The sequence below is a fragment of the Tympanuchus pallidicinctus genome, unplaced genomic scaffold, assembly GCF_026119805.1.
Source record: "Tympanuchus pallidicinctus isolate F22 unplaced genomic scaffold, pur_lepc_1.0 scaffold10, whole genome shotgun sequence".
Classification (NCBI taxonomy): domain Eukaryota; kingdom Metazoa; phylum Chordata; class Aves; order Galliformes; family Phasianidae; genus Tympanuchus; species Tympanuchus pallidicinctus.
Genome location: NW_026294619.1, coordinates 12199826 through 12214266, shown reverse-complemented (window position 1 = coordinate 12214266; position 14441 = coordinate 12199826). Strand labels below are relative to the sequence as shown.

At 37.9% G+C, this 14441-nt stretch overlaps 1 protein-coding gene across 6 annotated transcripts in view; it reads right to left on the bottom strand.

Moving 5' to 3' along the window:
• The window catches only part of EPHA6 (EPH receptor A6), a 496053-nt gene that overhangs the window by 162585 nt on the left and 319027 nt on the right, over positions 1 to 14441 (bottom strand). For all 6 annotated transcript variants that reach the window (XM_052703538.1, XM_052703498.1, XM_052703517.1 and 3 more), the window contains one exon: positions 4897 to 5021. In XM_052703538.1, the coding sequence (XP_052559498.1) occupies positions 4897 to 5021 (125 nt within the window). The remainder of the gene's footprint in view (positions 1 to 4896; positions 5022 to 14441) is intronic.

The window sequence follows — 14441 nt, the reverse complement described above, 5'->3', positions numbered from 1 at the left end:
TAATCTTTGTAAGAATAATTCTGCCATTCAAAATTTGTTACACACTGATGTTCTTAAATCTTCATGTTACTACTATCAAGGCGTTTTTCACAAACTCTCTTATGTATTTTTCTACCCAGAACGTTTCATTTTAATTCATGCTAATGAATATTCAAGAAATAGCAGTGTTTGTTTAATATCAGAGTTTAAGAAAGAGTTTCACTCCTCAAGTTAATTAAATACAGCTGTAAACTGATAGAAAAATTAACAAGGTCATATACAGCTTTCTAATTCTTTAAATCTGGTGCTTTCATCTACCTATCTGCACCATCAGCTCTTCATCTCCTTTTAGAATCTCATTGGGAAACAAATTTCCCCTTTACCTCTACTGCCTGGTTATTTTTTCTTATTTATTAGTTCAACTCTACTGGAGTGGAGGAACAGTCATATCTGACATCCCACATATCTTGTCCACTCAGTGTCAATTAGAGGTGCATTAAAATTTTTATGTGAAAACTACCTGTAATTTGCAAACTAAATCTGCCAAAAAACGAAGTATTTTGTCAAAGAGATTTGGTACTGGTGCAAATTTCACCAAAAGTCAAGGAAGTGAAATATCAGCCAGTCGTTCCGCATCCTGCTCTAGAAGATACTTTATTTCAAGATGTCACTGCAGTGCCTTGGGATATTGCTAAGGTGCATTTTATAAAATCTCTTCCCTATAGACCAGCTTTGTCTGCTACTTACATATTATCCTGTAGCAGAAAACATCCAGCTGGTGTATTTGGGCCATGTGGGAGAACTTAATATAGTTTCTGATATGTATACAGCTTGGTATGCTTAACACAGATCTCAGGGAGTGCTAATTTTTGATGATTAACTTCGAGAGTTTGGGTGGAAGAGGGGAGGAAAAAGCATTTTCCAGTTTAACTACAGCACTTCAATGCAGCTGGTACGGTTTATATCCACTGTGTACCTGTTTTATTTCCCATGAGAGAATTCCTACAGAAGGACTAAGCTTCATTACGAAGCTGTGACAAGGTCATATCTTATCCTTCATCTGATTTGAGAATTCAGTCTGTTTATAGGTAAATAGATTATGATGCCCTGGAATCTTTCAAAAAATTAAAAGTCAGAGTCTGAGATAGTTTTAAAGTATGAAGGAAACAACTGACTTCTTTTAGCAATAAAACTGAGGTTGTATTGAAATTTGGCGTCCGGCTTTTGAAGAGAAAGACAATAATGCCTATGAAAGATCTTTTTTTCTAAAAGTACTTTGCTATTTGTGAAAGATATTTAATATCTTTCACAATATCTTTCATTATCTTAATATAGTGAAAAAGAATGAGTAGATAACAGACTATAGAATTCGGAAGATATCCTGTATCAACGGAGATAATTTGCAAATGTTTAGTATATATGAACACTACGAAGAAGATCTATGAAGAAATGCTTTTCAAAGTACATCTTAGATCTGTAAGGTGAAACATTTAATGGATTCTTTGTGTGTTGCTATAAGGACTCACTTATAATCCAATATGTCAAATGTTTCTAATCGCGGAGTCTTCAGAATGATTCAAAATCTACCAGAAATAAGACATTTCAACTACCAAGCCTCAACATACAGTATTAGTTCAGGATCATACTACTCCACCTCTGGTTATAGCACATAAATATTTATACAATTGAAAACTTTCTGTCTTCATTGCAACAGAAACCCATAGCATCTTGGACTGATTACGTTCACTGCACTTTTGGCTGAAAAGCTGCAGAAAAGAGTGAATCTATATCAGCCAACTACATAAATACACACGAATGCATTTTTAAAATGTTCTCAAGATTTTCACTTTCAGAGACTGATAGAAAGGCAAACAATATTTTGTTAAAGTTATGGGTCTGCATATTTTGTAGTAATTCATTGAAAAAACGAAGGTCATGTGGAAAAAGGTGCTTTAAAGCAGTCAAATTACTGAGCCTCTTTATTGTATTTTTAAATTAATGTATGGCTTCCATGTTTGCAGTTTATTAATATCCTTGTATAACTTTCCTTCTCTACTTCTCAATTACATGGTCCTATTTTTCTCAGAAGATGTGAATTTATTTTTCACAGAGAGATTATGGGCTTCATCTCTCTACGGTTCTCTGTGTGCAACTTGTTGCCCAAGACTACAGATATAACTATCATGCATACCTTGCACAGTCTAACCTTTTTCCCTTGTTCTGCTTGTTCTAGATATGCATGGAAGAATGCTCCTGTGTCTTCAGGGTTCACCATCCCTAATTTATGTTACTTATAAAATCACTGGAAACAGCCTCATTTTGTGGAGCGCTCACTGTCTTTTGTTAGATGGCTCCCAGATTTCTGTAAGCTGATAGACCTTTCATGAAACCTTGGGGGCAACATGACCAGAAGTGACTTTCATTTATGAGCTGTAGAATTCCTACTGGTTATAAATAAAAGACAGCACACTGCCCTAAAGTCTCCAGTGTCTTCTTGATAGTTTTGCAAATACCTCCCTGGAATCTTATGGATATTCATGCTTATAAACTTTAAAATCTTGCAGTTTCTTAAAGTTAAGAAACTGATGCAGTCTGTTGAGACTTCAGCATTGTTTATATCTGATGAAGACATTCAATTTCTTATATTGTAAGAACAAAACCTCTTATATTTTCAAATACAAATGTCAGGTAAAAAGGGATATGGATGGGGCTGCAAAATCTGTTCCTTTTTACTGACTCACGTGTGTAACAGTACCTAAGGCAAATGGATACTGTTTTCTGAATTTATAATGTCTCCTTAAGACCTTAAGAAAATATGTGAACTTTTCATGCTTATATTGTTTTTGAACTTCAGCTACATTTTTAAAATCTCCATGAGAGGGATGTCTTTGTGGTAGATTCCTCTCATTTATCACATTTCTTATAGTTCTGCATCATCATCTCTATTTTGACACAACTCCTGATAAAACAAATGCTGTTATTTTCCTCTTCTGCGGTTGCTGGGAAGTCTGAAAGATGACAGTTGCTGTACACACACCTGATGTACACAGACTGTGCTATTTTATATACAGAGCTTGAGGTGAAGGAGAATGAATTTGTTAAAGCCCATGTGACTATTTTCTGGCTTTGAGATAGACACTGTCAATCTTTTTTTTTTTTCTTCTTTTTTTTTTCAATATACAAATCTTATTCACATTTGGCCATTATACTTACACAGTGGTATAGTTGTAATCTACGCTTCGTCAGCAATATTTAAATATAAACAACATGGATCAACGTTGTATAAAATCACATTTTGTAATTTGATACTGCAAATAGGCAGAGTATTTTGCAGGACTAGATTATTCACCTCTCTGCTCTAGAATCTGGTCATGCAAATCTGTCACATAGCTACTGCTCTGCTCAAATAAGTGATCTGCTTACTGTGGGAGCTGGATTGTATGTCTCTCATTCTACCTATTACATAGATTTGATAGAGGAAAACACATCTGTTTTAACTTACTAATAAAAGGTGTATTCAAGAGCTGTGCATGCAGGCCAGTCAGTGATTTAGGGAGAAAAATAATACCTATACAAGAGTATTGGAAAATGCCAGCAGTGCATTTATCTCCCCACACCTAGGAGTGCACAGAAGTTAATAGTTAAAAAAAAAAGTACTCTGTAGACTTTTTAAAAGAATAGAAAATAGTACTTTTACTGTAGAAACAGACTAAAGTGTAAACAGACTGAAGTGCAGGTGTAAACTTTACTAGGTGTAGGTGTAACTTTACTAAGGTGTAAAGCGTATACATTAGTCTATTTTAATTCACCTGATTGTTATTTTAATATTGATAAACAAAAAGTGGTCAGTGCAAGTCATAGTGTAGTTTACTATGGTAATGGATCGAAACTTGAAAGAGCTCCACTAGTGCATGAAAATAAATTTATCTTGGTTTGGCTACCAAATATTCTAAGCAATCATCTGTTTCCTCTCTATAGCTATACTATTTAAATTGTTTGAATTTTTTTCAAGTTTAGCATCATTAAAGCTGCATAATCTCAATAGAGAAGGGCTGCCAAGGAAGGAAATTCTGATATCCACAGAGCTTAAAATCATTAAATCTGTTTTTCATGTCTTGGCTTATATTGCTGTTCTTTGTGATCTCCTCACGTATCTGTTAGCTCCATTGTGACTTTCAGATGGGGACAGAGAAACAGCAAGAAGGACAGCTTATTACTGCTTAAGAAACAGACACTATGATTTTCCTTCCTGTATCTCTAGGAGTAAAGCCACTGATTAACATTAAATTTTACACTTGTGCAAGGTCCTGTAGCCAGTTGGAAATGATGAAATGTGTTTTCTGCTTTGGGAGAGGCAGGCTTCAGATTATGCTCTCATAAGACGTTGTATCTTTTCTTGTAATGCATGTGATTGTCCAGTTTGATGTGAAACCATATAATTTTGACAAAATACGAGAACTCTGATAAAAATGCATTGCAGTTTCTATCTCTTGTAGCCTCTAAATAAGGCTGATGGACTCTGTCATTTAAGCACAGATTACTGCAAAATAATACCACAAAATTAAATCAAATTTTGATGTTCACCTTCATCATATTGTTTCAGTGTCATTCCAATATAAACCTTTTTGTATCAAAATATGTTTGAGTAACTGATCTGCTGTGTTCGTAACTGTTGCTACTATGAGACAAGTGTCTCCACTGCCTGCTTGCTCTACTTGGTTCTGACATGAAACAAGACAGTCATTAACAAGTCAGAAGTACAACAACAAAAACTCAATGCAAAACAAAATGTCTACTTATAAAGCACTGTACGTGGGATCAAGTGAAAAGTTTAAAAGTATTTTTTTAAATATTAAAAATATGAAACATATTATTCTTTAGGATCTGAGTTTGGGTGATGCTGTAAGTGAGACCTACTTTCTCATAGTACTTGATCTCGTAGTCCAGAATGGCTCCATGGGGAAAGTCCGGCTCTTGCCAGGAGAGGGCAATGCTGTTTTGGGAAGCCCAGTCCTTCCTTACCATACCTATCAAGGAGGGTGCTGAAAGGGAAAAGGATAACTACGGGTTAAAGACAAAGTACAATCTTTATCCTTTCAACCTACTGTCTTAGGATACCAACCCGAGGTAACTTTGAGTGACCTCCAGGCAGAAAAGCATGACAGATGGCAATTCTCAGGGAAACCATATAACCTGGAATTAATGTTTCAAGTACACACCAGTAACTCCTTTATTAAAGTGCAGACCAGCTTCTGAGAAATGGCTATATACAAAAAATTCTCACCCAGAAAGAAGTGCCTGAGTCAGTCTCCACCACTGTCTGTGCATGACCAGGATGTGCCGCTCGCTCTGAGAACATCATGTCCAGAGCACTGCTGTGTTTCAGAGATTAAATTCTTCATTCAGGATACCCTATGTTAAGTGTTATAGTTAAGCTAGAGTAGAACAAACATTTGATTTCCTCCTTGGGGTAAAATAATGTGACACAACCTAAAACAGGCATAACATACTCCATTCCTGCTACCTGGGCTGGCAGAAGCAAAACAATTCCAGTCCATCAGGGCAGTAGCTGTGTGCATTCAACAGCTGGCTGTTAGGGGAGGCGAGGGCAGTGGCAGGGTTAGGGCAAGCCATGAAAGCAGAGGTGCCCCAACCTACCTGCAGTAATTGACACCACAGGGCTGCAGCTGTGCACTGAGCAGGAACTGCTTCCAGCAGCTTTTAGAAGGGGCCCAACATGGATGGATGAACCCAAGAGCAAAGGTATCTCACTGTGGGTCTAACTGATTTTGGGAGTTGGATTTGCTGCCCTTTTGGAAAAGAAGAAGGACATAGAAGGACATTCTGCAATGTCAAATGAGGCAAAAATTCAAACACAAGAAACTCTATTTGCTTATTTAATTAAACTGGTCAAGTAAGGCAAAAGAAGGCTAATACTTTCTAGATACTAAAGCTGCTTTACAAGTATTGACATGAATCTTTCCCAAATGGAACAACAAAAGTCACATCTTTCAACAGTCTTGAAGACAACAGAGAAAGCTGAACGAATAAGTTACTGAACAGCACATCAGTGTCCCACCAGCTTCCTGTATCATATATATACATAAAGATTCTTCCAGTGATTTACCTTTCCCTATTTGTCGCTGCAATAACATATACCACCATATTACACACCTTCCCCCATTCCTCTCTATTGTGAATCATACTTAACCTCTTCTAAGCTCCTAAGGAGCTGCCTCTTGAAATAACATACTTTTATTACTTCAGTTTTTATCTTTTGAATAAAGGAGTCTCCTTAGTAAAGTGAAATAGGAATCTGCTTCTAGTCACAAAATTCCTCACCTTTGTTTACTTCCCTGTAAACATTTCAGAAAGTTTAAGAAATGAAATCAATAAATACAAGCTAGAAACAAACACTAAAGAAAACGGAACAGCTTGTTTTCCTTTGAAAGAAGGGAAGCTCTGCACACAGACACACGTATAGCAATCTCCGTTTCTCTGTGTCAGCAAGACAGAAAATAAACCCCTGCCCACTTAAGTCCTCCCTGTGGATAACTATTCTGTGGCACAACAGACCAGTCTCTATGATGGGATAAAAAGCTAACAGACCAACAGAAAATAACCGAAAGAAGAAAAAACTACCAAAAGTGATATGGATAAAACAGAGCTTACACAGGAAACTTTGCACCATTTTAACCATAGGTCTGATGCAAGGGAAAGAGAGAAAAAAAAGAATCCTCTCTTGCTGAATAAAGAATTAGTCTACTTTTCAGGAAGACCTCAAACAGCATCATATAACTAAACAGAGCGAAATAGACAAATAAATGAATAAAACACATTCAGAAGTTCTGGGCCAAAACGTTACTCCTGGGTACGTATAACTACTCCCTCAGTTAAAATGAAATTTTTATTCTTGAAAATTGAGGATGAAACTGAGTTCTGGTAATATTACTCTGGGGTAAAATCCAGTACTCCAAGTAGGGAACAAAGACAGGGCTGTTGAAAGGAAAACACGAGGCAGCAAAAATGGATTTGTATTTGTGAAACACTAATCAAGGGCCTATGAAGACAATTGCTCATATATACTCGTTTATTATTTGCAGTTTTGAGTCATTTACTGGCATCAAGGCAGAGGCTAAGGGAGCTCTGCAGGTTTTTCTGATCCACCTCGTCTGCCTGTTCGTGCCTCAGAGACTTCAGCTGGGCCACCCTCACTAGCACACCATGGCTTCACCTCTCTGCAGTGTGCATTCATTGGTCCAATAGCCAAATCCTTGCAAAATGATTGAGTATGCCTGCAGAAAACACTTGATCCTTCTAGGCTTTTTGAAATATAGATTACTGATATTATACTTCTTCAAATTATGACCTAACATGTGGTGCATTTTTCTTTGGGCTCTCATTCCCAAATTTCTACAACAATTTAAGTACATATTCTGTCTGAGTTCACTGCAGTAACTCTTCCATTTGAGCAAGTAGCCAACATCTTCTCCCTGGGAAACAGCTCAGGAGTAAAATAATGGAAGATATTTACTTCAGTCTCCTGTAAAACAGCTGTGGTTGACCTGCGCTTGAAAGGTCCCATGCTCACATCACACCAGCACCACAGTGCCAGCACTGCATCCTATAAATCAAAATGTGAAGGTGTGTGTGTGTAAGGCTCTGGATACTGTGTATTTGTGACTTTTTTTTATAAAAAACAGCAACAGCAGCAACAAAAAAACCTACACACCACACACAATACAATAAAACAAAACCAAAAGCCATTAACCATTTCTTATCCATTCAGAAGGATGCTACTAATTGTCATACAGAATTTACTTGTATGATGAAATAATTACTTAAGATGAAATAATTACTTAAAAAAGGAAATGGATTTCAGTCAGAAATTTATTAGTACAAAGAGATAAGCACCTAAGAATAAGTAATAAAAAGTTGCAGCTAGTCAAGTTTCTATTTTTTCAGTTACTATCATTTTTAAAACAATATTTTCACTGGAAAAATTTCAGCTCCTTATAAGATTAGCTCAGTAGAACAGAAATGATTTAGACCCTAAGAATGTTACCCATTCATTGTTAGAGCTCTCTTAAACTGGAAATTTGTAAGACGGGTAAATCCTATTTGCTTGTATATTAAGACTGCTAAAATGTTCCTACGATGAATCAATGGGAAGTTCTTTTAATTAGTTTCTTCAAATCCAGTAACTGCAGGAGAGCTCTAATTTGGTTATCCACTGAAAGCATTTGAGGAAAAAAAAAAAAAAAAGCTTGAATCCCAGCATGACTTTTAATCATTTTAACGGCAGCATTTTCTTGACACTGGTACTAGGCTGAAGGATGGTTTCTGGCTCTTGATCTCAGTGTTGATCTCAGTTTTGTACTAAGAATTCTTTGCACCATCTGCTCTCTATGTTTTCCTCTACGCTCTTATAAAATTTTTGAATTGCAATGAGTCATCTACAGTGCTGTCAGCTCCTATTAATTTAGTCTGATAGCTTTCCTTGTCTTTTCAAATTTGAATTGAATAATGAATGTTCATTCCTCAATTCAGAGTGAGAATATTTTATTCTAAATGTCTTTGGTTTCTTTTTTTTACTGAATCTCTTTGTTTACTCATACATTGTATAGAAAGCAGAAAATTGTAAATGATGGTTGAAATCCAGTGTCATTTGTATAGAAACTTTCTCTTCTTCCTAGATTGACTTCCATTATCTGTAGTCCCTGATTTCAAAAGAGGTGATCTACAGGACTTCTGAAGCTTTTCCCCCTTAGCCTATTTTGTAATTTTCCAATTTCTTGTTTCATTTTGTTAAAAATGGGCAAAGCATTTCCAACATTTTTCACAAGTTTTCCAGACAAAACAACTTTAGTTTGTTGCCTGCTGAGTATGCAGAATCTTCAAACCCAGCAGCAGCTGATGACAAACGCTCACCCGATGTCTGTTTCGTCCAATCTACTCCTCTACTATTACATTTCAAATCTTATTTTCTTTGAAGAGAAACCACGTCAGCTCACTGTCGTTTTAGTGGATGCCAGAACAGGCCCTACTAGAAATCTGTGAAGTCTCTTGTTAAAGAAAACTATCAACCAACAAACAAGATAAGCTACATGATTGTTGCCCCCTTTCCTTCTCTCCCATCTGTTTTGGCCAAAGTCTATGAAGTGCCAGCAGTCATCTGGACACCATCCTCATTTCTAAGGACCTCCATGTATAAAATACTGCCAGTGGGAATGATGTGGTTTAACTTAGACACACATTTCTATACCATCACCATTACCAGTAATAATCTGAAGTGCAATAATTATACGCTATTTTTCTCAAGAGCTCTGCCAGCTTCAAGACATAAGAAGGACCATACTCACCCAAATATAGGGCTTTATCAATGTTTTTGGAGTAAGGCTTTTCCAACAAAGGAGGGAATCCAGCTTGGTCCCTTCCTCTTCTTTCTCTCCTACCTTGGCCACTTCCCAAATGTAACTGAGGGAAAACACTAAGGCCCACTCAGGAGATTGCTTCTAATTGAATTCATTAATCAAGCACTTTTTGTTTCCTATGATACAGTTAGAAGAGGAAACACGCTTCAACGCCTTGCAAGAAGCCTGCTTTCCTCTTGTTCTTTCATTAAGACAAGGACTGTTGCGAGTGGAGGAAATATCAATGCTACAAGGAGCAATCCAAGTTCACTTTGGTTTCATGTCTATGTTGGTCAGAATACAAAAGAAGATGGGTTTACTGAAAGACACATTTTCAAGCTTATGTCACATGTAAATTGTATGAATTAATTTACATAGGAAACTTTTTTTGAAACAACAAGAGCTATGGTTATCTAATTATCCAGTAACATTCTACAGAAATTTTAGGAAATTAATGAAACAGAGTATGGAATAAGTACATTAACTTTTCAGTGGTTTCTCCTCTTGCTTAACCGTAGTAGTAGAAAGTTCTTTTGTGAACTACTGATACTAGATATTAAAGCAAAGTGTGTTCTAGATTTGTGTTTCTCATTATAAATACAGCTATACTTTTTAAAGGTGTCGTTTTTTAATCAAATCATATGTGTGCAGCATTTATAACTGTTAATTACAGAGATGTACCAGGGTACAGTATTTTTTATACAGTGTTCTCCCAGCCTAGATTCTGTAATTGTATTAGAATTTCTATACTATTTGATACTGAGTATGATTTTATATTATACACAGCAATAAATGAAGTTTGAGTTTTTATTCACGACCCACAATTAGAAGCATTTTTCCAGACTTGGAAAAACTGTCATTTCAGGGCACCATAGTAAAGAAATATTGATTTTACTTCTAATTCTTGAAAGTCTGTAAAGTAGGCAATAAGCAATAACAAGATGTTTTCTTAGAGGTGACATTTTACTCCAGTAACAGAACTGAAAGAAATGAAATAACATTTCCTGATCAATGATAATGTCTTCAGTATTATTGGCATTTGGGCTGTTTACGAAGGAAGGATTTACCAGAGAAGCTAAGAGGTCAAAACTCTTCAGCCTTCATTAGTAATGTCACGCATGAAAAATATTCTCGGTCAACAGACAAGGATGCAGTTGTGCTGCCTATCATCTCCACCAGCCTCTGTTCCTGCAATATGTTTATTAGCTCCCCAGCAAAGATACTTTTCTTTCTTTCTTTCTTCTGTGTTTGCTTGTTAATCTTTCTGTCTTTGTAGGACATGGGAAGAAACACTATTTTATGAGTGAAGACTGTGACAGGCATTCAGGAGATTTTACATTTGTATTCCTTTCTGGCCATGCTCTGGAGATTTTCTTTAATATTTGTGACTGAGCTATCATAACTTACAATGTAAATGTTACTACCTCCCATTATTTCTGGTATGTAAGCAATTCCATGATAGAAATGTGTATATGAGGGGCTATATATAAACTTAAAAATGTATAAAATAAGCATAAGTTCACACAGGAAAGATCCTGGAAATATGAACATAAATTAAACTTGCAGTAAAAAATGAAACTTCTAACAAAGATTTGTCTGTCCTTAGCTGAAACATCTTTGGGTTAATGCTCAATTCAGTAGGAATTATTTTTCTTATCATGTAAGGCTGCTTCCAATTAATATAGGAACTAGATAAGATACTTGATTCTTCACATAACAGAATCTCTTATCTTCCTAATCATTTCAGGGCTAATTTACAGTCATAATGCTCGAAAGGTATATTATTACTGGTGCTAACCTTGGAGTTCAAAGTTGAATATGCACTTCTCCTGACAATGCATTAGAGCTAGAAAATTAACAACTTCGGGTGTAAAATAATGTTTTTACTTTATACTCTTTCACTAGTTCCCTAAAGGCTTGCGCTCGAAAGACAGCATACCAGTACACTTCCTTTGAAGCACTCCATTTATTGAAAAATATGCCTCCAGCAAGCTATAATTACAATCTTCCCCTCCATTTTAAATTCTTTCCCCTTGCAGATATTCTTTGCTTCCTCAGAAATGGTGGATAGAAATCAAGTGAACTTAATCCCATTAGTGAAAAACAGATTCTGCTACAGTGTTCTGGGCTAAAGGTCATGATAGATGCAACCTCAAAATCTCCTTCAGGCTAAATGAAGATCCAACACCATTTTTATCTACTACATTCTGTAATGCAATTCTTTCTTCCTTGCTGCTTAATTTCTTACCCATCTTTTGTCGGACTTATGGATGAAGACAATGATTATTCACCCATGTAATTTTGCAATGCTACAGATTTTCTTTCACTTGTAGAATGTGCTGCCATTATTTCACAAGCCTGAGACAGAAGCATTGCTAGATCTTTACTTTTAACAGGATTTATTCAGTCCCCGTTTCTTCAAAATGGATTATATTAAAAGATACTCAAAATAAATCCTATAAAATACAGTCTTATCACCTGCCGGCTGCGTGGGTGTTTTGTTCTCGCCCTCAAAGTTGAAAGTATTGTGAGATATGCTGCATGATAACCAATACAGCGAACAATGTGAACTACTTGAATAATGTTTTTGTAAATTACAATAGTTACAATAATCACACAAATCTTTTCCATAAATGTATGCTTTAAGGAGCTGCTTTATACACGCTCCGTTATTTCTGAAGCAAGTGGAATAAATTCATTTCAGAACGGCTTGTTGAAGATGTTCAGGAATTACAGACAAAGCAAACAGGTTTGTAAAACTGGAAAGGGCCATGCATCACATCCATGGAAAGCACCATTTCGGCTGTTTTAGCAAAGACTTCACGTGGAAAGCAATGTGGGGAAAAAACACTGGGAATTGTAGGAGCAGCCCTGACGTGTGGGTAGTGCTGATATGGTGGGGTGGAGCCAGGAGGTGACAGCAGCCAAATCCCCTGTGTGTATATAGCCTGTCACTGGGGAGCCGGGACAACCAGGAGCGGGGCACCTCAGAAGGGTGCAGCGTGGCAGTTTGCTAAGATAAGACAGATAAGTTCATTAGGCGATTATCAGCCACTGAGTTCAGGGTCATCACACTGCAGTGTAGGATTATCATCCTCCAAGGACTGAGACTTAACCATGGTATCCACCTGAAGGAGAGCTAGGGGGTCTGCCCCTGTCAGGAAGGATACTGCAATCCTGACTGAATTTGGAGGCAATCATGAAGCTGTCCAGGCCTCCGGCTGTGTAGAGTTCATGAGGCTCTCACTGGCTTCCTGCGGCAGCAGTCAGAACAGCTGTGTGAGCAGGTAGGTGACCTGCTCTGCCTTGTGGTCAGGCTACAGGATGAAATATATAGATGAGAGCGCGTCACTGGGGACAAAAAGAAAGGGCAGGGAAACAACAATTCACCCATGTACTAACAGGTTATTTCATAGTAAAAAACACAAACCCAAGGCAGCCTGTATCACATCAGGTTGTGGAAAAAAAATCGCAAGGCTGGAACCAAGAGCACAAAGAAAAAGAGCAGATGGAGGCAAGTTTGTGCCCAAAGCCACAAACAAAATCCATCCTTGCCTGCTCCACCCCCTAAGGTGCCTCTGTACAACAGGTATGAGGCCCTGGATGTGGAAGACTTGTCTGAGCGTTGTAACAACCCACTCAGTCTAGATATGATACAAAGGCTACTTCATTAAGGAAGAGGAGATGGGTACTGGTTGTAGGTGATTCCTCCCTACAGAGAACTGAATGTCAATACACCAAGAAGACCTTCTTCTTACAGAAGTCCAGTGTTTCTCTGGTGCATGGATGAGAGATGTCACTGTGAAACTACCTAACTTGGCATGGCCAACAGACCGCAACCCCTTACTGCTTTTCCATACAGGGAGAGATGAAGAAGCTACATGATAGCTACAAGGCTATCAAAATGGATTTCAGGTCCTTGGGACGATGGCTAAAGGACGGCTAAACTGAATGTGCAAACCATATTTCCTTCTCTGCCTCCTGAATTGGGTAAGGATACAGAAACAAGCCAAAGGATCATATCTTTAAATACCTGGCTTTGTGGCTGGTTACATCACCAGAACTTTGGTTTTTCTGATAGCCAATTAGCTTATGTGGTACTAGGTTTGTTCTCAAAGGGGGAGAAGGGTCCTTAGGGAAAAGCTAGTGGGACTTGTTAGGAGGGCTTTAAACTAGGTGTGAAAGGGAATGGGGGGGACAGTGAGCCTTCCCACCATGAGGTGTGGGGAAGGCATAACTACATTAGAGACACAGGGTACTGGCGTGGATCTTGAAGGATCCACTGCCTTGAAAAGTGCTGGCAAGATTGCAGCACATACAAAACTCTATGACAATGAGGCAGTGACTGCTGGAGCAACAGGAGAAGGCAATGGGAAAATTCAAGGATAATACCTAGAAGGAACAGAGGAGTTATCCTTTAATGACAAGGCCAGCTGCCCAGCTGAAGTGCCTCTTCACTAAATGCATGCAGCTTGGGAAACAAACAGTAGGAGGTGGAAGCTACTGTGCTGCTTGAAAACTAATATAGTTGTAGTCACTGAAACCTGGTGGGATGATTCCCATGACTGGAGTGTGGCTATCAACAGCTACAAACTGTTCAGAAAGGACAGGCAAAGAAGAAGAGCTGGTGGCAATCTACACCAGGAAAAGAATAGAATGTGAAGAGCTGTCCCTAAAGAATAGTCATGAACAAGTTGAAAGCCTATGGGTGACAGAGACCAAAGCAGCAAAGGGAGCTTTGTGACTGGTGTCTACTACAGGCCACCACATTAGTCAGAGCTTTCTATCTCCAGCTCAGGAGGCACTGCGATTGCAAGTGCTTGTCCTGCTGCAGGACTTCAACCACCTGGACACTGCTGGAAAAGTAGCACAGCAAGTGGTAGACAATCTAGGAGGCATTGAGGATAACATCCTTAGTCAAGTAATTGATGGCCCAACAGGATACTGATGGCAATACTGGATATGTGACTCACCAATGTAAATGAATTGATTGGTGACATCAGGACTGGAGGCTGCTTGGGCTGTAGTGACCGTGCTATGGAAGAATTC